General features: G+C 45.7%; 1 protein-coding gene across 3 annotated transcripts; it reads right to left on the reverse strand.

Annotated features, from left to right (window-relative positions):
* Positions 1 to 39: 39 nt before the first annotated feature.
* On the reverse strand, positions 40 to 18,945 carry ANGEL1 (angel homolog 1). 3 transcript variants are annotated; one of them, XM_075712367.1, is made up of 10 exons: positions 18,928 to 18,945; positions 16,382 to 16,981; positions 15,620 to 15,846; positions 14,952 to 15,021; positions 14,100 to 14,533; positions 13,290 to 13,416; positions 12,296 to 12,406; positions 11,458 to 11,527; positions 10,872 to 11,035; positions 40 to 10,017 (listed from the first exon to the last, which is right to left on the reverse strand). In XM_075712367.1, the coding sequence occupies exons 2-10, from the start codon at positions 16,746 to 16,748 to the stop codon at positions 9,848 to 9,850; spliced, it is 1,740 nt and encodes a 579-aa protein (XP_075568482.1). In that variant the 5' UTR covers positions 16,749 to 16,981; positions 18,928 to 18,945; the 3' UTR covers positions 40 to 9,847. The 3 variants fall into 3 exon arrangements, with proteins under 3 accessions (XP_075568482.1, XP_075568480.1, XP_075568481.1); XM_075712365.1 differs by lacking the exon at positions 18,928 to 18,945 and adding an exon at positions 18,727 to 18,790; XM_075712366.1 differs by lacking the exons at positions 40 to 10,017; positions 10,872 to 11,035; positions 18,928 to 18,945 and adding an exon at positions 18,727 to 18,790 and having other exon boundaries at positions 11,497 to 11,666.
* Between the last annotated feature and the right edge of the window lie 72 nt (positions 18,946 to 19,017).

A 19,017-nucleotide genomic window follows, 5' to 3' on the forward strand; every position in this document is an offset into this window, starting at 1 on the left:
CTGTGAATTGTATGATAAACACAAGCAGCAGTCAGCAAAGGAGACTGAATGTCAGGTTTTATTAAAGTGGATGAAATCCAGAAAAAAACTTATAAAAGCCACTTAGACAAAACTAGGATGCATCCTCACTGTGACTTTGGTTGGTTGGTTGGTTAGTTAATTCAGAGTAACTGGAAAGCTCTTGAGAGTAATTAGTAACTTCATACAGAGCACATTCAATAGCTGGACAGACTTAAGCATTTTTAGATGGAAAGGAGGGAAAGTGTGTTGGGGGGAGGAAGACTTCAAAACAGACGGGGCAAGTGAGGCATCAGTTGCAAGCTAATGATGCTTTCTTGAAAGCAGGGCAAAAGGGATGCTCAGCAGTGTTAGATCACCAGAGCAGAATGGCTTAAAACAAAATGCTCTGTTTGACCTGGTAATTAAGTGCTTTCCTGCAGGACGTAACTGAGGCCAATAGCTTAGAAAACTAAAGGAAGTGGATGTTTAAGGAATGAGTAACAGGTAAAGTTCAAGGTCTCTTAATCTTCAGCTGTAGCCAGACAAGAATATCCTCTCTCAAGATTTAGTTGCACAATTATGTACGTTAGCAGACATTTAATTCTTCTTATGTATCTAATGTTGACGACTTCTGAAGATGGACACAGGAGCAGACATGAGCCCTTTACTAGGGTTTCTAATTCAAGCCTTCTACTACGTTTCTCTGTGTGGCAGAATTCCTGCCCCTTACTGCTTCTGTATCTCCAGTTTAGCAGATGGTGCAAAAAACTGGAAAATAACCAAACAATTCTCCCCTTCTTGCTCTTGCTCCCCCCGTCTTTGTAACAAGATGAATCACTTCAATACAAAGCTTAGCTTCCTTGCTAACACACAAGACAGCGTCCCCCTGTGACAGAGAGGATTAGTGGAATCCAGTTTTATGCTGCAAGAAACCTGAGGGTACAATGAAAGATGAACTTTTGCACTTCCACTTCTTTCCTCCCTCATCCACCTGCTCTGGCTTCTGGTCTGTCTGCCATTAGCCATAAGGAAAAAAAGGCTGGAGACGAGTCTTTTTCACTTCTGCAGTCTTTAGAGCTACAGAGAAGGAATGAAAATAAGGAACCAGACTGTAACTCAAACTCCTTAGTGCCTGCAGAACAAAAAAATGGATCTTGAGGAGTCCTGTTAATTATTCAATGTTAAATATTAATATGATCACTCATGCAGCTCTGGGGTGTAAATTTCATTGTTCAGTAGGTCTCATCTGATGTCTGTTCTGCAGTACAAGTCCTTCTGAACTCTGTGGAAGGGAACTGCGTCTATACACAAGGAATGGATAGACGCTGCCTATGCTGTATGTGAAGTCTAGGTGAGCTTTGAAAGACTTGAACAAATCCTGACCTACTGCTAGCAAAACTGTTTTAAATGTAATGCAAACCTTGAAATAAGAGTCCCTATTAATACTTTCATGGAGACAAGTCCCTTGATACCTGGCCAACTGCAATTTTTTTAATGGATGAATAGATCAGTGAGCAAAACTTTCTGCTACAGTGTCACTCTGATATAAACTTCATATACAAAAGAGCAGGGTTGGGTGTCCATCAGTCTGTGACACACTAGCCTTTTTTTAACTCTGATATGATAAGCTAAATGAGTCTTTAGGAACTTAAGGTATGCTAGCAAGTGTTTTAGCTGGGAGTGGAGTGCTTTTTTCAGTTGACTATTTTACCTGTGTGCCACTGTATGGGTCAGTACATAGTATGCTTGGGTCTACCAGAATAAATGACTCCAGAACTGTAGTTGAAATATAGTTTCTGTTCATGCAGTAGCTGTATTGCTGTTTTCAGATCTGCTTAACATGAAGAATTTTTTTTTTTAAGTATTTCAGGTGAAAGCCTTAATCAGGTGCCTGCCCCTTCAGGTAGGCTCAGATGTGGTGTTGTATAGACTGAAACATGATTGTCCTTAAAATTGCGGAGTTTAAGAAACCATAACGAACAGAAGAATGCTCCTGTTGCCAAAGGGCAAAAGTCTGCATTAGATGGGCTTGACCTTGCTCCAGTGGCTCTGGCTGATCACTTCAGGTGATCGCTTTAGCCACGTGCTCCTTCTAAGTGAAGTATTTCAAGTGGTTCTGTTGACTAGACACTAGATACAAGCAGGAGGTGCCCTCTGTCCCATGTGTACTGTGTGTGCAAGTCTGGCTGAAATAACACCGCATATTCCAGTGGTCTTGCGCTGTTGTCCTGTCAACATTAAGACCTGCATTATGGATTTATAACTTAACCTAAGAAAGCAAGTGCTATTCTGGCTTGGTGTTTGCTCTGCCAGAGCAAGGTGGAGATGGTCCCTCTACAGCCAAGCTGAACTCCTTAGGGAATTTAATATTTTTGTCTGTTTTCCGAGCAGGTGTTTACTTGTATCACAACCACTCTCCTTCAGTGGTGCCCTGGCCCTGTCTGCTCAAGAGCAACTCAACTTAGGCCCAGAAGGCTACTGATTCCCCCGTAATCTCTGCAGAGCAGAGTTTCCCTCCAGGTCAGGGTTGAGATGGTGCTAGTGGGACCAGAGTGGTCCCCTTTCATGCACATTAGTATTGTACTCTAGCACTGATAGGGTGCTCCAAAACCATTTACATCTTTATCACTGGTACAGCTCAGAACTAAGAAATGGAAGGTTTCTTTCTTTAAGAACAATATCATGTATGTCTTTTTGTAATTAATCAGTGTGGTTCTGTGTTCCTATGTAGCCAACACAGAACATGTATTTAGATTTAGTTCTTACTGCACTTCCCATAGCCCTCATGTTGATACTTCTTCCTGCTTCCTTTGACACTTAGACAATAAAATTCCCTCTGTACTGCTCTCAGCTTGTGCAGAGAAAACAAGATGTCTGTACTGTCTTTCTTTCCAATTTCAACTTTCCCGTTGTCAGTCAGCTGAGAAGTCAAAGGCACAGCCTTGAGTGATGGTGTCAGACAGATTTATGTATAGATGCCCTGTACTTGCAACACTATGGACATGGAAGACTCTCATTCTCCTTCAATCATCTGAACAGGCGAGTATGTCTGTACGCACAGAGGCAGCTGCCAGACAGTAAGAAGTATGTATGTGGCTGTATAGCAGACTAAAACTTATCTTTTCCTCTTGAACTGCCATCAGTCAGGATGGATGAAAAAAAAAAAAAAAAGTGAGTGGATGCAGCAAGAGAAATTTCAGTCTTGAAACAATGCTGTAAGGGTTAACACACACTTCTGCTTGCACTGCTCTACTCTTCAACATATGATCCGATCTCCCTTACTGGCCTGACAAGCAATTCTGCTTAAGGTCTGTAGTTTAGTGGCCTTCCAGACTAATGACCTCACCAGGACTTCTCAAGACAAATGCTGGGTTAATAAAGGACAGTCAGCTGCAAGATTCAGTGCATTTCCCCAGTAAGGGGGATCCAACTTTATTCAGGCTATCCTCTTTCAGGCATAACATACCCCTTCTCTCTAGGGAAATGAGTAACAGCTGGGACCAGGGCCAGGATGTAGGCAAGCCCACAGCATGTGGAGGAAAGGAATAAACATCCCCTACATAACCCGTTACTCCAGAGAGGAATGGCACGTGCAATAGTCCCTCTTAGGTAAGTTAATTATATGAACAACAAATGCCCTAAGGGGAAGTAATTGCACAGCACCTAGTAGATGTTATGAGGACACAAGGGAAGAAAGTAGCCACTTCATAAGCCTACATGGCCTGTGCTCAAGCCCAGGAGTTGACAATAGACTTCAGCAGCAGTCAAAGGCTTCTTGCTCCCCTATTAAATACTTAAAGATTAATAATATTAGCCAAAAAAGACTAAAATGCTGTGACTTCTATAAACCTCTACTTCAGATGCTTGCTTGAAAATACCCTCTGCCCTATGTCTTACAGATTCTGCTAAAAATCAGGTAACTCCTGAACACCCTATAGATGTAGAGATCAGGGTGATTGCTAGACAATGAAGTGAGAATGGCAAAACAGTGACTTGACCACAGCTGAGATTAAAAATAAGACTTTCTGCTCCCTCTTAGATCAGGCTTTCCCCCTGCTACCCATAGTTCCCGCAGTTCTAGGTTTTTAAGTCAGTTAGATATGACACTATTTGGACCTTAGTGAAAAACCTTTATTGTGGAAAGGATATACAACTCAGCAAAGCAGTAATTAAAAAAATAAATTAAGGAAAAAAAAAAAAGTCAGCTGCTATGCTGAGGAGCCCAGACTGCAAAACTTAAGGCTCTCACATGCCTAAAAGCATATAGAAATTCATTCATGAGAGAGTGAGCACCATTCATGCAGAGCCTGCAGGATTACAGAAGGCAAAGGCATATGACATGCTGTGGATAGCAGGCCGTTACAGAATTAAGTTAACTCAGCTGAGTTGGCTTTCTTGGATTATATTTTTATTTTGGCAAAGAGTGACTGCCATCGTATCTCCAACCTCACTCTGGGGGAGGAAGGGAGGAGAGCAATAGCTTTAGAATAACTACTGCATTCATCTACCCCCCCAGTTCAGGAGCGACTCCTGAAAGCGGCCAATAACTGAATAAACTTAAAACTGCTGTAGAAGGCTTTCCATCCAGAAAGAAAAGACTAAAAAACTAAATAACACTACTAAGGCTTGAAGTCTTTTTTGTGTATAACAGGAAAGACTGCATGGAACAAATGCATCTTTTGTTGTAACACATGTCAGCGTCTGGTCTAGTCCTTCTCCCACTTGCCACCTCAGCACCTTGGAAGCTGCTGTGTTTGTCTAACCAAAGTTAGGAAAAATTTTCCAGCTCTACTATACAGCATTCCTATTCCCTTAGAGTGCAAGAATGTGCAGTCTAGATCTGAAATAAAATAAATAAATTTTAAAATAAATAAAAGGAAAAAGAGCTTCAAGACTAGAATGACATTCTCAATGGAAGCTGGAGGACAACTTGCCTTGACAGGAGAAGCCAAACTTGTACAGCTGACAAAAGAAGGAGCTTGAGGCATGCCAGCTGTTAAATCAGTCATCTTGGTTATCATTATACCAGGTGAGTTCTCTACTGAAATTCAGTATCATACTTTGAAACAGGATGCAGTACATTCAATGGCAGTGATCATGCGGCTTGCGCATTTCAGTGTGACGGCGCTATGGAAAGCACTGCAGGCCAGGCAGCTACAGTCTGGTAAGGAGCAGGTTACAGCCAATTAACTTGCACAATCCAATTAACTTGCACAACAGGAAGCCTACTGAAAGAAGATGGTATCCCACTAAGGCTTGTGTGCTCCTCCTTTGGATGAAACGCAAAAGGCTTCATCTGCATTTGGACAAACCATGGATATGTCTGCAAATTCCTAACAGTACATCCAATAAACGCTCATTAGTGAGGTAGTGGCAATGGGAGGAGAAATTGCACTGCAGCAACACCCTGCTTTGCAGACTGCCAACACCACTCTCAGTCATTAGGAGCAGGACACATACCTTGATCTGCTCTTAAGACAGATTCTCTCCAAGATGCGGAACTGTTCTTAGACCATCTAAGAGACTCCTCAGAGAACAGGAGCTAAGGTCAAGTACATTTCAGAGTTCTCCTGTGCTTCACAAAGCAGGTGGCATATAGGTCACTAATGATAAATCTTAAACTTTTTTTTGTTGTATGTAACAAGAGTTATTCCCATCTAAGTGTTGGTTTCAGAGCTCCCACCCCTCCCACTTAACTCTTCAGGGGTGAGGGAACCCACTCTCTTATGGCTTGACGCTATTTAAATGTTGAGTTTCTAATAAGACTCATCCCAAAGAATTCCACCCATAGCTCTTAACCGAAGAAATACAGCTGCAGAAAAAAATAAACATCAGTAACTCAGAAAGATAACTGGATATGGCAGTTGTGGGAAAACAGCTGCTGGAGAGATACCTCGTAAGGAAAAAGCATGGAGAAAGAAGCCCTCAAGCAGCAGCCAAGTTTCATTTATTAAGGAAAGGAAAGAAACTAGAGCAATTATATTGTTTACCACTCCTCACATCCCATGTAATTAGGAAAATTGATTATAAAGGGCATCCTCCTGAAGCAATGAACTTAAAACTCTGAGAAAGTGAAGGAAGTCCAACTTCTATCTAAATAGCATAACTAAATACAGCTTAGCAGCGGTGGTGCAATCTAAGCTGTTGTCTAGCCAAGATACTTTGTCAAATACGTGTTTGCCTCTACAGCTGCATGTTCCTGCAGCTTAGGAGACTGATAACAGGGTCTGTACACACACTGCCAGTGGTCTCTGGCATCCCTTCCCCTAAGTACCTGTCTCCCTGAGCTCTACATCACTACTAACATGATGTAGATGATCCTACCTCTACGATAACTTCCCTTTCTGAGTATAGCAGATATTCCTGTTGTTCCACTTTCACAACCATCTACAGACCCTCTGTAATTCATCAGAAAGCTGTGCTAATGACAACTAGTCATGCATTTAGGTCAGGAAACAGTGTTAAGAGCTACATCTGGAATCTTAGTTCTGCATCCCACCACGAGTTTCTCATTACCACAGGCTCTTATTATATCAGTGTGTGCTATTCTTAAAGCATCACAGAACGCATTATTTTCTCCCTACAACTATATACTATTTTCTCTTTTAGAGGTAGTGACTCCTTCCACCCACCCCACCTCCAAACTTCTCCTCTGGTCCCCCACAGCCGGAGGCATTCACAGGTCTCCAGATCCATTTGATGTTAACTCCAAATTGCTCTAGAACACAGGGTTTTTTTCTTTCCTGAATCAGGCCAACTCTGTAGGGGTCTGTACCAGAGCTTCTGGGACGGTGGTCAAAACAACCACAGCGATCAACTCTTCAACTCTGCCTTTGTGTGTCTGCATGCAGTCGCTAGCAATGGTCCTGCATTTCTGCAATAGTTTCACTTATGAATGCTCAAGGAAGCATGCGTGAGCCAGGGCTTCAGGTCCCTCTGGGAGGTTTCTAACCTTCAGAAAGAAGAATCAGAGGACTTGCAGGCATTGTCCTGGGGTTTCTCAGCACATGACTCCATACCCAGTGTTCAACACCTTAACCATTCCAAGTCCATACCATACTATTTCATGTATTGGAAGAGAAGGCATTAGCTTGACCTGTGGAACATCAGATTTTCCAACAAAACATAGCTGGAACCTGAAAACCTCCCCAAGAGATGCCTTCATGCAAGTTACCCAAAAGAAAAGTCAAGTCTTTGGTTTAAATAAAATGGAAGAAGCACTTGTGATGTTGAAGCACAGCTCCTACACCTCAGTTACATCACAGGATTGGCAAAGTGCTTCAGCCAGTGCAGGGGCAACCAGTTGACCTGATGGTGTACTGTGCACACCTTATGGGTCTCAACAGGTGGGGCAGAAGGGCTGCTTTCACACAAACACCCTCCCCCTCATCAATTGACCATCAGACCTAGCCAGCAATTACAACTGAAGCAGATAACCAAAGCTGTAAGTGCCAGCACTATGTGTCACAGTGGTTTTTGTTTTGCTTTTGGTTGGTTGCTTTTAAACCTTTAGTGTCTTCCAAGCTTCCTATTACAATGTTACCAACTGGTGGGAGTTACCTGCAACCAGGCTGCTTTCTGGCAACCTCTTTTCAAGCCTGGCAGAAAATAAAGCTCTCAGTTCACTGATTTCCCTTTCCTCCCCTCCCTTTACAAATACAACCAGTTACAAAATCAGAGTAAGAGTACTTGCAGAAATTCATGCAAGTGCCTGATAACCAGAGCCATAGAAATACACAGCTCTGCATCCCTCCCTCTGTCACACCACTATCACACCAGAACCATCACCTGCGAAACTAAGGGCAAACAAAGCTGCAAACTTATTCACCCCCAGATTGCTGTTCACTTCCACAGGCTCCTACATGTTATCCCAACTGGGGTAGCAAAAGCCATCCACACATCACCAGGCAAATACCACGCCATCTGGCAGGGGCAAGAAGGGAATTTGCAGTCCTTACACAATCATATGGGCACAGAACGCACTCCCCACACACCCCCCTTGTTTCTGTACAGTTTACAGAAGCGAACTGTAAAAAATCAGCAGTACTTGCTTTCACTGGGAGGAGGGGAAGGGTTCCTGAATGCAAACCATTTTGCAAGACAAACCCAATGCCAAATAAACCACCTCCAGGATTTGGGGATGTGCTGGGAGACAACAGCTAGGCCCACTTCTTCCCTCTCTTCAACCCTCATTACTACTATCTTATGTAGCTAATTTGTCTTCTCCTTTTTCACATCACAGCCAGCAAAGCCTTGTTGAGCAAGTCCTCAGAGGGTTCAACTGCCAGGAACACAAGGTGCTGCAGTTACGTTATGTTTTTTTCTTAGATTAGAAAAAATTTATTTTTCAATAAAGAAAGTAACATTTAAAATATGAAAGTCCCCCAATATAACCCAGGAAGAGAGAACGATATTTCAAGTCTCCTTGTACCTTCCCACAAAAACCTGAGGTGGGACCAGATCTCCCTGCCTCATTTGTGAACAGAAGATTGATAATGTTTCTGCCAACAGTGCTGTCATCTCTCACAGAAAAACTGAGCACCAAATGTCAGGCTGAACTGGGGAATCTGCCACAGGAACAGGTACAGTTCTATTGGTTTTGTACTGGCCAAGCCACTGCTGACAAAAGTACACTGATAGGACACCAAAGGTACACTGGGACCAAAGTGATTGACAATCTGCTCCAAGTTGCACAGCCTTCCCCTCCCTCCCAACACTTGTCAAGAGACAGGAGTCAGTCCTACAGGTTCTACCTACCTAAACATGGCTGGCTCCAGAAGAAGGCAGTAGTATGAATTTCTGCCTGGTGCAAGAGGATGCTACAGGTTGGCTGTCTGACCCCTGGCAGACCAAATGGAATAGGGAGGGCACAGAGGAAGAGTAGAGCAAGTGACAAGTATCAGCTCTTTCATCTGATGGCTCTGCTGCCTCTCACATGCCTTCCATTTCCATCTCTCCTTTGGGACCTCCCAGAGCTATAGCCTCCTGGGGTTGTCATGCTTTACAGGATGATTTTTTCCACCTGATATTCACCTGGAGGATCATAAATATTTTTCCTACAAGTGCCAAACTAGGTACCATTCTGAGACTGCTAGAAAGGAAGGCAGCCTTCCCCAAGGCCTCTAGGCTTTTGCTGCAGTTCTAGAGCTCCTGTGGGTGGTTCTGTAGAACCCCTGGCTCCATTCCTGGCAATCCCATTCCCTGGTCCATTAGTCACAGCAAGCAGCTTCTTGTAGAAACTGTTCAGCTACACAAACCCTTCTGCCAGCAAGGTAGCCTTCACACACTATTAAGTAAAAGCCATTTCCAAGCAGTTAGCAGAGCCAACACTCTCAAAGGCAACACAATAGCTAGTCCTAGAAGGACCATACTTCATGAACTATCACTGAGAAATTGAAAGAACCACTGTTTTGGTGTGAAGGAATATTGGTGTATAAATTGCTCCTTGGTAGCAATTAACTAACCAGAAGTAAGCAGCGCTGCCCTCTCTTTCCCAGCTCCTTGAAGATCTCACACAGGGACAAATAAATATAGGAGTTATGTTGGTTCCCGCAGCACTAAAACATCTGCTAAACAAAGCAGTGGAACAAGAATCCCTTTAAGAGATGGTAATGCCTGAACACAACTGGAAGCCCACCAGGAACACAGCTCAGGTTTGCAGAGACCCACAAAATACCAGTGCAAAAAGCACTCCAACTCTCCCATCCCTGCTTTTTGTGAGGGTGTGAGGGGAGAAAGTGACTTTTAGGGTATGACAAAGAAAAGTTTTCTTGCAAGCAGGTTGTGCAATCCAGAGCCTCAACTGCTGTATTCAGAACAGCTTTTCTTTGGGGGAAGGGAACCAACACTAACTCTCTCTGAGGCTGGAGATCTCCAAGCCAAAGCTAGCCAGCAGGCAGAGATGATCAGATGAACAAAAAGGATTTGGTAAGCCATTTGCCAGCAACAGGACATCTTCAGAGAGAAGGGAAAGGCGACCAAGCAGCTTCAGGGCTCCATCCCGGTATAGCCTGCGACCTGACAAAGAAAATGGAAAGAAACATCAGTCAGAGACTGGTGCTGTAGATTACCTCTATACATTCACAGAGGGATGCTTGTCAATGCTTTCCTATTCCTTCCCTGATGAACGAAGACAGCCTGCACAAACACTGCATGCACCTTTGGGCTTAGATGTGAAAGCAGTGAGCAGCCTCTAATACTGCTGTTCAATGGTTTCATACACTTGCAGGCACAGGAATCAAGCATATACTAAATTAACCAGGCAGTTGCTTACGTGGGAAGTTCCTTTCATGGTACTAAGTCCTAGCAATACCTTCAGATTCTCCCCTGAGGGGGAATTAATCTCTTCATTCTTAACCTCCTCCTCAAAGTTGATTCTGACATGATCCAAACCAGCTCAGAGACAGTTCCTGGATGCATTTACATGCAGTCTTTCATCAACATAACTCCTGTTTCAGGTAGCAGAGAGGCAGTGCCAGTGTAAGGTAACCAGAGTCACCACCTTCTAAGGCCAGTGTGTGGTCTCAATCAGACCAGAAGTCCAAGCCTTGAACTTAGGACCCCGCACTGCCTGTTACGAGGAGCACAAGTAAGATACTTATAAAAAAGAACAGAATCCCTTCTGTTCTAGCTTCTCAAAAGTCTCTGAGTCTAAGCTAAGCAGCTTCAGTTTTTCCACAGCAAAGATAAACAGTGCCTTCCGACACCTGAGCAAATGTTGCTTCCACCTTGTGCATCATTTCCATCAGTCACATCCTGCAGATCCACCCCAGCTAAACGAAACGCACTGCCCAACACTGAGCTGCACTCTGGCATGCCTCACAGCCCCTCTCCCAACGTCACAGGGATAAGCCACGCACTGCCACACTCACCTCCCCTGTTCCCATTCTTCACAGGCTCTGCCGAGTAGAAGATATAATCAACGGTGGCTCCAAGCCCCATGGGCATCGTTGTGACCTCTGGGCGTCCCCTCTGTGGCAGGAAGTGGCTGTAGACGGAGGTCAAGTTGAGGCCATGCTGGATAATGCCTGAAGACCTGCACATGAACAGCCACCGTTTACCAAAGAAGGAAAGAGAATGATGCAGTGTTCAGTACTGCTGTCACAGCTGAAGTTGCTGACGCAACTATCCAAACTATTTCTACTTTGTGAACACATAAAAGACAGTCTTTCAGAATTATTCACTCCACTTACACCAAAGACAAAGCAGACTATGAAATTCCTTGTCTCCAATACCCAGTCCTGCCTATGCCCTTCATTCTCAAGCTCACCAACACAATGCTGACAAACAGCGCCGAGCTGCTAGGACCACCCTGGGTGGATCTGGCTCTTCCAGATAGCCCTCCTTACTCTCTTCCACATTCACATTTATTTCAGTCTTTACTTCAGCCAGATTTTCAGTGCTTAGGAAAACGAGTCCAGGCTTGAAGAGTGGAGCCATTAAGGTGCACGAAATTACCTTGGGACGAATGGCTGGGGATCAGGGTCTTTCATTATGGCAGCAGGCTTGGGCCAGTGTGCAGGGCGGTCTGCAAAGGAGCAAAGAGATTCCAGCCAGACCTACATAGATCCTGGAGCAGGCTGCTCATCCCAAGTCTGAGAAGCTTCTCCTGAGACCAAACGTATCTTTTTGCCCAAGAAGAGCAGATAGCTTCCAGTCACAGCCACCTTAAAGAAAAATATTCAAAGGAAACCCCAGCTCTAAGACTAACAGGAACATCCTGAGAGTAGATCAGTGCAAACAACTGAGAAGTCATATTCTGTCCTGCTAAGGACATGTCCTTAAAGCATTTAATATTATCAAAACTCAGGGTATTTCAACCTTTGCTCTCAAAGAAAGTTCATTTGCCTTAGCCTGCAGCTTACTCAAAGGATGTCTAGAAAGGCAGAACAGAAACGGAGAGAGCAGAACCAGCCATGCCACAAGGCCCAGAGGTGAGGCAGTGTCTACTGGGTACCAGTATCCAGAGACATCTATGTTGTGGCCATTGTGACATTACAGTCTTCAGGTTTGTTCTCCCCCACCAAAAATCTTGAAGCAGAAAAAAAGAAACATATATTCCATTTTATAAGAAACAGACTCCAAAAGAGGCTGAACCTCAGTGTATCTCAAGGAACACAGTCAGTGTGTATGAGTGTGGTAAGATTGTACTCCTCTAAGCTCTCATGGCGTCCATTAGTAATCACACAGAATGCACCCTTCTGCCTTCCCCTTTTCTCACCAGGCATTACCTCCACCTCATGTTTTCATCAAAATTGAGCTAGGAGTCACAAGCTGAAAAATCTCCCATTAATACCTGGTTTAGCATCTGTCACACCTTCCAAGAGGACCAGCTGTGGTGGTCGTTCACAGGCAACATCGCAAAAATGAAACTGAAGCAGGAAGTCCCGGCTGTACTTAAGTCTGCCTGCAGAGAAAAATACAAGTTAAAAGAAGACAATAACTGCAGCAACATCACATCTACAGGGAACATCTGCACACTCTTTAGACCTCTTAGACTTCTTTAGTTTGAGAGAGGTTTTTGTGCCCAAGCACTCTGATACCATGAGAATGGGAATCACTTTATAACCTAAACATAGAACAGAACAGACGCGTAAATGTAGAAGAACAGAGCACAGTTATTGCTATCGCTTTAGCTAATGCAACAGTCATGGTCAGCACCTTGACGAAACAAATTAAGAATGTCCCCTCTGAGACACCGCAAGTTCAAGGGACTTCTAAGCAGATCAGTTAGTGTACAACTCAAGGAAATGTCTGCCGAAATAGAAAAAACAATTCTGGAGATCAGGTTGAATACAAGTTCTGCATTCAAGATTCCAACAAAAGCTATTTAGTGTGGACTCCTTTTTTTTTTTTTTAATCCTCTCTAAGGACAGTAGAGAACAGTCATGATTGTAACTGGGCTCTTAGGAATGATTTCCTAATAGTGGTGTGCAAATGCTGCCCAAAACCGCTCCCACAAACACCTGCAGCTGAAAACTGTGGCTGCTGAACATACTTTACAACTGCACAAAAGCATAAGTCTGGGAATATGGAAGAGATATGTAGAGCAATGGTTACTGGTAGGGGAACATTCAGCTCCTAACTAGAGAAAGAAAATGGCAGAAATTGGGCTACAGCAATAGACTCCAGAAAAATTAAATTTAATTCATATACCAAGGAAATGGATAGAAGAGAATCTTTGCCAAGTGCCTCATGCAACACATGCCCAAGCTACTCACAGAGACAGCAAGGCCCACAAACTGTCCATCCTCAGCAAACTCATGTTCTCAGTGCACACTGGAGCTCACCTAGTTTCTTTGGCTGGCACAGGGTGACATATTGGCAGTTGTCCGTTATACCCAGTGAGCTTGGCCACAGTGGGGCCAGCAGTTTCCGTGAATAAAACTGCTGGGAAAAGTCTTCCTGACCAGACACCTACAAGGAGGCCAGAAACATCAGCAACACAGAGAAGAACTTTTGCAAGCTATAGACAATGTACGTATATACACTCGCCAAGAGCAAGACAGAAGAATGCCCTCACAGAAAGGCATGAACTAAGCTATTCAGAATATGGTGCAGATATAATAAACCTTCAGCTGTGGGGGACAGATACAATTAGCTAAAAGTCACCTGACAAGATTCTTTGCAGGCACCTGTTACTGAACTGATGATTTAGCTTGAAAGCCAATGATGTATTTGATCATGGATACACAGTAACAGGTAATCACAAGAGACTCTAGCATAGGTGCCCATTTCAAACTGCTTTCAGATCAAACATCAACATAAAATTTCAGTAAGTCTTGGTGGAGTTGTACTCCCCTACACTTTCAGTCACCCAGACACAAAAAGTCCCCTAGCAAGGGAGAACCAGCACCTGAAATTCAGTGGGCTATTATCACTGGTCTGCCTCAAGGGAAACTGAAAGAGCAGTGGTGGAAACAACATGGACACATTTGTCCACTTCTTTCCCCAGCAATGCTGGAGGCATTGGGGAAGGCTGCTGAATAACTGAACTCAATATTCAGACTATTTCCTCACAAGAGAAAGAATGCAGCCATGCATTCCTCTAGCAGCATGCAACAAAGAGCTACCCAATCCCAGTTCTGGCTTGCACCTACCTTCCATGCTGGCATCCCATGGTAAGAAAGTTCACCATTCCGGATGAATTTGTAGAGTGGAGAATCAGGTACAGAGTTCAGGTCTCCACACAAGATGACAGGATAGTAGCTGCCTTCAGTAGTTTTTGCAATCTTGTCGATCTCTGCTAGGAGCAAGGCCATCTGGGCCAGTTTGATATCTCCCCGCCGGGGATTGAACAACACATGAGTGTTGGCTACACACAAAGGACTGACTGCCTTCAGATCTAGGCCCTCCGGGAGCAGAGGCTGTAGCAGCAGCACCAAGCCCACGTTATCCCTATTGAGGATGTCCAGACCAGGCCGGAAGTATTCTATGGGGCTGAGGGTGATCAGCTGGAACCTGCTGTGCTTATAGCACACTGCACAGCCATCTGTCTTCGTCCCAGTTCTCCGTTTATAAAAGCATGCAAAGCCTGAAAAGAAAGCACCTATTAAAAGGTTTATCCAGTCACTACTTCAGGTTCCCCCCATCAGCTGGGGAGTTCAGCAAGTCTGTGTAGCAGAAGAGGTTCCTACTACATGTGGGTACAGCGTTATACCCAATTCTGTTCCAATAATCACAGTTTATCATTTATCATTGAGGGTATTTTCTCTCTCCTTGTCCTTCTAGGACCCTCTCAGTTTTGTTATTCTGATCTGTCAACTCTCAGAAAGATGAATTACAAAAGAAAGGGTAAAGGTCTAAGCAGACAGTTCAGAAGTAGGGCCAGCAGCCCCCCGACAAGCAAGAAGAGCTCTCTCAAGATCGAGTGCTTTGAAGACATTAAGCAGGAAGCACTGCTTGGCCAGTCCCATGAGCTGGAGGTACAGACACACAAAAGCAGGACGTACCCATCTCCTTGAACGTCGGTTCCAGCTGCTCCCAGTAATGGTTCTCTTGCACCTCCTGGAGACACAGAACCTGGAAGGAAGGCAGAGACCTCACTAGCTCCACCAGTATTTGCTAGTTACCCTGTTTTGGGGAAGGAAGAAAGTGGAAAAGTGCACTCACATACCAACCCTGCAACCAGAAAGGTCATCCCTGCAACTCTGTCCTGTACAGAGAGCAATAACTTTCCGGGTCACATTAGCTTATCATTCAGTTTTCCAGTGATGAGGCAGAAGATCCTTCATCATGCAAAGAGGACTCAAGGAATGGAGAAAGTCATGAAGTCCTCTTCTATACAGGCTTCCCCTCCTGTGCTGCCTTATAAACCTGGTCCTATGCTCCCCAAACACACATTATCTCTTCTTCCTCTGCTTCGGCTGTTTAAAGAAGTTAAGCCCTGCTATCAAAGTATGACTAGTTTCTACAGCAACACAATCAAAGCAAGATAGACACCAAAAAACCAAATGCACAAAGCCTCAAACACTCTCAAAGGAATCAGGGTTCAGTTACCAAGCAGGTACTATCTTCCTAGGACTTCCCCCCAATCTTTTTTTTTTTTTAATGCTGTTAGATCAAACAAGGAATTCAAATTCTAGTGACACTGATGTGGGAAGGTCTCAGTCATACTCACATCAGGATCCCAGTGCTGGATCTCCTGCAAAAGGTTTGGAAGGCGGTAGTTCCAGTTCAGGATGTCTGGACGACAGTGTAGATAGAGATCAAGGCCCTGCTCCACCAGATCCTGGGCAAGGATGTTGTAAGACATGACTCGAAATTCAAAGACAGGAGTGTTTTTTGAGACCTGCTCTAGCACACTGGGCTGGACAGAAAGATCTTCCCAGTCTCTCCATAAAATCTCTATATGCAAGAGACAAAAAGCCAAGTTACAGCCATGCTGGATACCCTGCTGATACTTTTGTTCCCCTGGGACCCAGAAAATAGCCGTTCTCATTCTCTAAGCTAAGGTGGTCTAGCCTCTGAGCAAACCCTCGCCCACTCTGTTTTTCAGGTGTTCTTTTTGGGTGCCTTTGGGTAGTTCTCAATGGGGATGGTGTAACAGAAGACCAGAGTCAACCATACTGAAACACTCAACCAGCTTTTGGGTGCTTTTTATATTAAAAAGCCAGCACTTGGGAACAGTTCCTGGGACATGAGCATATATTGACGTTCAGACCAGAGGGTCTAATAGCACAGATACTACCAGCTGTGACCAGCCCTCCCTCAGCAAAAACTCACTTTATAGTTTGCACTATCCTGTCTAGCAGATCCTGTCAATTCTGCATGGACAGATACAATCGATGTCTTACTGACAGCAAGCCCATACAGAATAACTTGACCACATTCACTACAAATGCCCAAACCGAACATCAGATTGAGAGCTGTTACTACTGACCATGGTAGGGTACCTCTGTTGGGAGAGGACAAAATTGCACCATATCCTGAATGGGCCAGGCTGGCGGCTCTGTTGGCACTGTCTCTGCATCACGCGCTAAACTCCAGGCCAGCACAGCTGGGTCTTCATTCTGCACTTCAACATCGATAGTGGCACAGCCAGCTATCTGGTGATCCGTCTGTGGCACCACAGCTGCCCAAGGGGCACTGCCTGCTACAGCCACCGTTTCCTCTGCTGGTAGTTTTGCCAGTTCAGTCACTGCATGATCTTGCGGTTCTGAAGAAGCCAAGGTGTGTAGCTCTGTCAGCTGCTGACCAGCACACTGGGTGACCTCTGGAGCCGAATTCAGGTCGCTGAGGCTAGTCATCAATAACTCTGAACCTTCTAACCAGTCACTAGTGAGCGTAACTGATACTTTCCCCACTGCTGGAACACTCTCCCTGGCTGGCAAATTCCCTGCTCCTTCCTCCAGCCACTGCTGGAGAAGGGCTTCTTGCTCTTCTGGGACCGACCTTCCTCTGGTCGCTGCAAAGACGCCTTCTATCTGGGTGGACGTGCTCTTCGCCAAAAGCACATTCTTTCGACAGGTAAAGAAAGCATCTGCCATTTAAAAACAAACAAAACCAACATAATACAGATGGAAATCCTTTCCCACTCTTTTCTTTTTCCTATGCTTTTGCTGTAACTCTGTGCAATACAACCATTCAGTACAGCAACCCAAACAAATCACTTAGCTGAAAAAAACCATTTACAGTCTGAATAACTTAATCGGCCTCTTCCTGAACACTAGGCCACAGTCCAATTTTAGTTATGTTAGTCAAAGTCACTGAAACTGTACAGGATGGCAGTGGCTTTACCAACTCTAGGGAATGTAATTCTAACTAATGCAGCGCCACAGCCAGTCAGCCAAGCTAAAAGGCCTCGTGGAAACTATCAGCTCTCTGCAACACATGTAAAGGCACAGTCTGCAGAAGTTAGCTGATGGGGTGCATGGGCTAAGAAGTCAAGCTCTTGTAGATGACCACTCGGAGCGAGTTTCTTCCCAGGGATTGAGTAAGAAAGTAGTGCTCAGCTAAGAGGATCAAACATATCACAAGAACGTGTTGTAGAAGAAAAACTGTTCTGTTATTAAGAGATGAAAAATAAAGACACAGAGGGACCAACGTGCAGTTAAAAGCCTTATCAGAGAGAATATATGCACAGAAGTCCTAGTAAGAATTACAGATCACCTGATGACTGACATCTGTCGTAAAAAATTTTAAAAACCCTGCTGTTAATGTAACACTTGAATATACTAATATTGGTGGGGTAAAGCAGAAAAAGATAGGGACTCTTTTCACTTGTTTCTATATAAGAGATACGGCATTTAAGTTTTGCTATGAATTCTGCACAGACGCTAGTCCCTACTGTTGACTAGCAATTTCTGTTGTGTACAAATCACTTTTTCTCTCTCTACTGTACCCCTGTTACAGTGAGTCAGCCAGAGCAGTAACATACAGGAGTCAGCAACATCCGTGCATGCGTTAACTGCATCTTTCATGTCAAAGCTTTCTGTATGTGTCAGAAATGGAGCTTTAAGAGCCATAGTCCTCTCTGTAGTTTTGTAATTAAGTTCATGAACGTCAGAAACACCAAAGCACCAAGGTAATATTTTTCCACATGACTAGCCAGGCACAGCTGTTACAAGAGCCTGTTACTACAGGATAGGAGCTGAATTTGAGAGAAGTCAGCTAGCTGCTCGCTATGACCACAGCACGCCAGGGGCTGCTACAGGCCTGGGGACAGGTTCAGGCAGGAGGGTGGGCAGTCACCAGGGACTGTGAAGTAGCAGCAAGATCTGGTAAACTGAGTGAAATACGGATGCACGCAAAGCAAGAGTCCATCCATGAGTGACCCGCAGGTCCTTGGGGAGTCACAGACCTCAGAGCAGCCCATCTCCAAAGGTCTTCCCAAACCCGCAGCGCAGGTCCGGGGCAGGAGGCTCGGGCCTCCACGCAGACCGCAATCTGCCGCTGCAGCACAACAGTCGGCAACCTTTTCCTCCGAAACCCTGCCCGCCGCGCTGCGCCGCGGGTGAGCAGCCCCGGCGCGGCACAAGCCCCCACGCCACCTCGGGCAGCAGCCCCAGGCCCCCACCTGCCCGCCTCCCCGGCTGCCCTGAGCGAAGGACTCGGGGAGCTCCGCGGCAGCCGGGTCGGCCCTGGCTCCCAGCCGCCGAGGCCTCTCCGGCCGCACCCCCCTCAGGCCGGGCCGGGGGGAGGCGAGGGGCACCCGCACCCCGCACCTCCGAGCCCCCGCCGCCGGCTCCCCTGGCGCCCGCCGCCGCCCGCCCGGGGCCGGGTTACCTCGGAGGGCCCGGAGCAGCCGCGCCGCCGGCAGCAGCACGTAGCAGAGCACGGTGCCGATCATACCGCCCGGCGCGGCGCGGCGCGGCCTCCACCGCCCCGGCCCGGCCCCAGCGAGGCGACGCGCCGCGCCGGTCCCGCCTCAGCAACGCCCTTACGGCGCGGCCTCGGCCTGAGCCCCGGCGCCGCGCAGGCACTCACCGCGCCGGGCCGCCGCGCCGCGGGGGCTGGAGGCCGGCTCGGGCCTGGCCTTCCTCCTGCCCCGCTCCGGGGCCGCCCGCTCCCGGCAGG

This window comes from Pelecanus crispus, chromosome 6 (assembly GCF_030463565.1).
Source record: "Pelecanus crispus isolate bPelCri1 chromosome 6, bPelCri1.pri, whole genome shotgun sequence".
Lineage (NCBI taxonomy): Eukaryota > Metazoa > Chordata > Aves > Pelecaniformes > Pelecanidae > Pelecanus > Pelecanus crispus.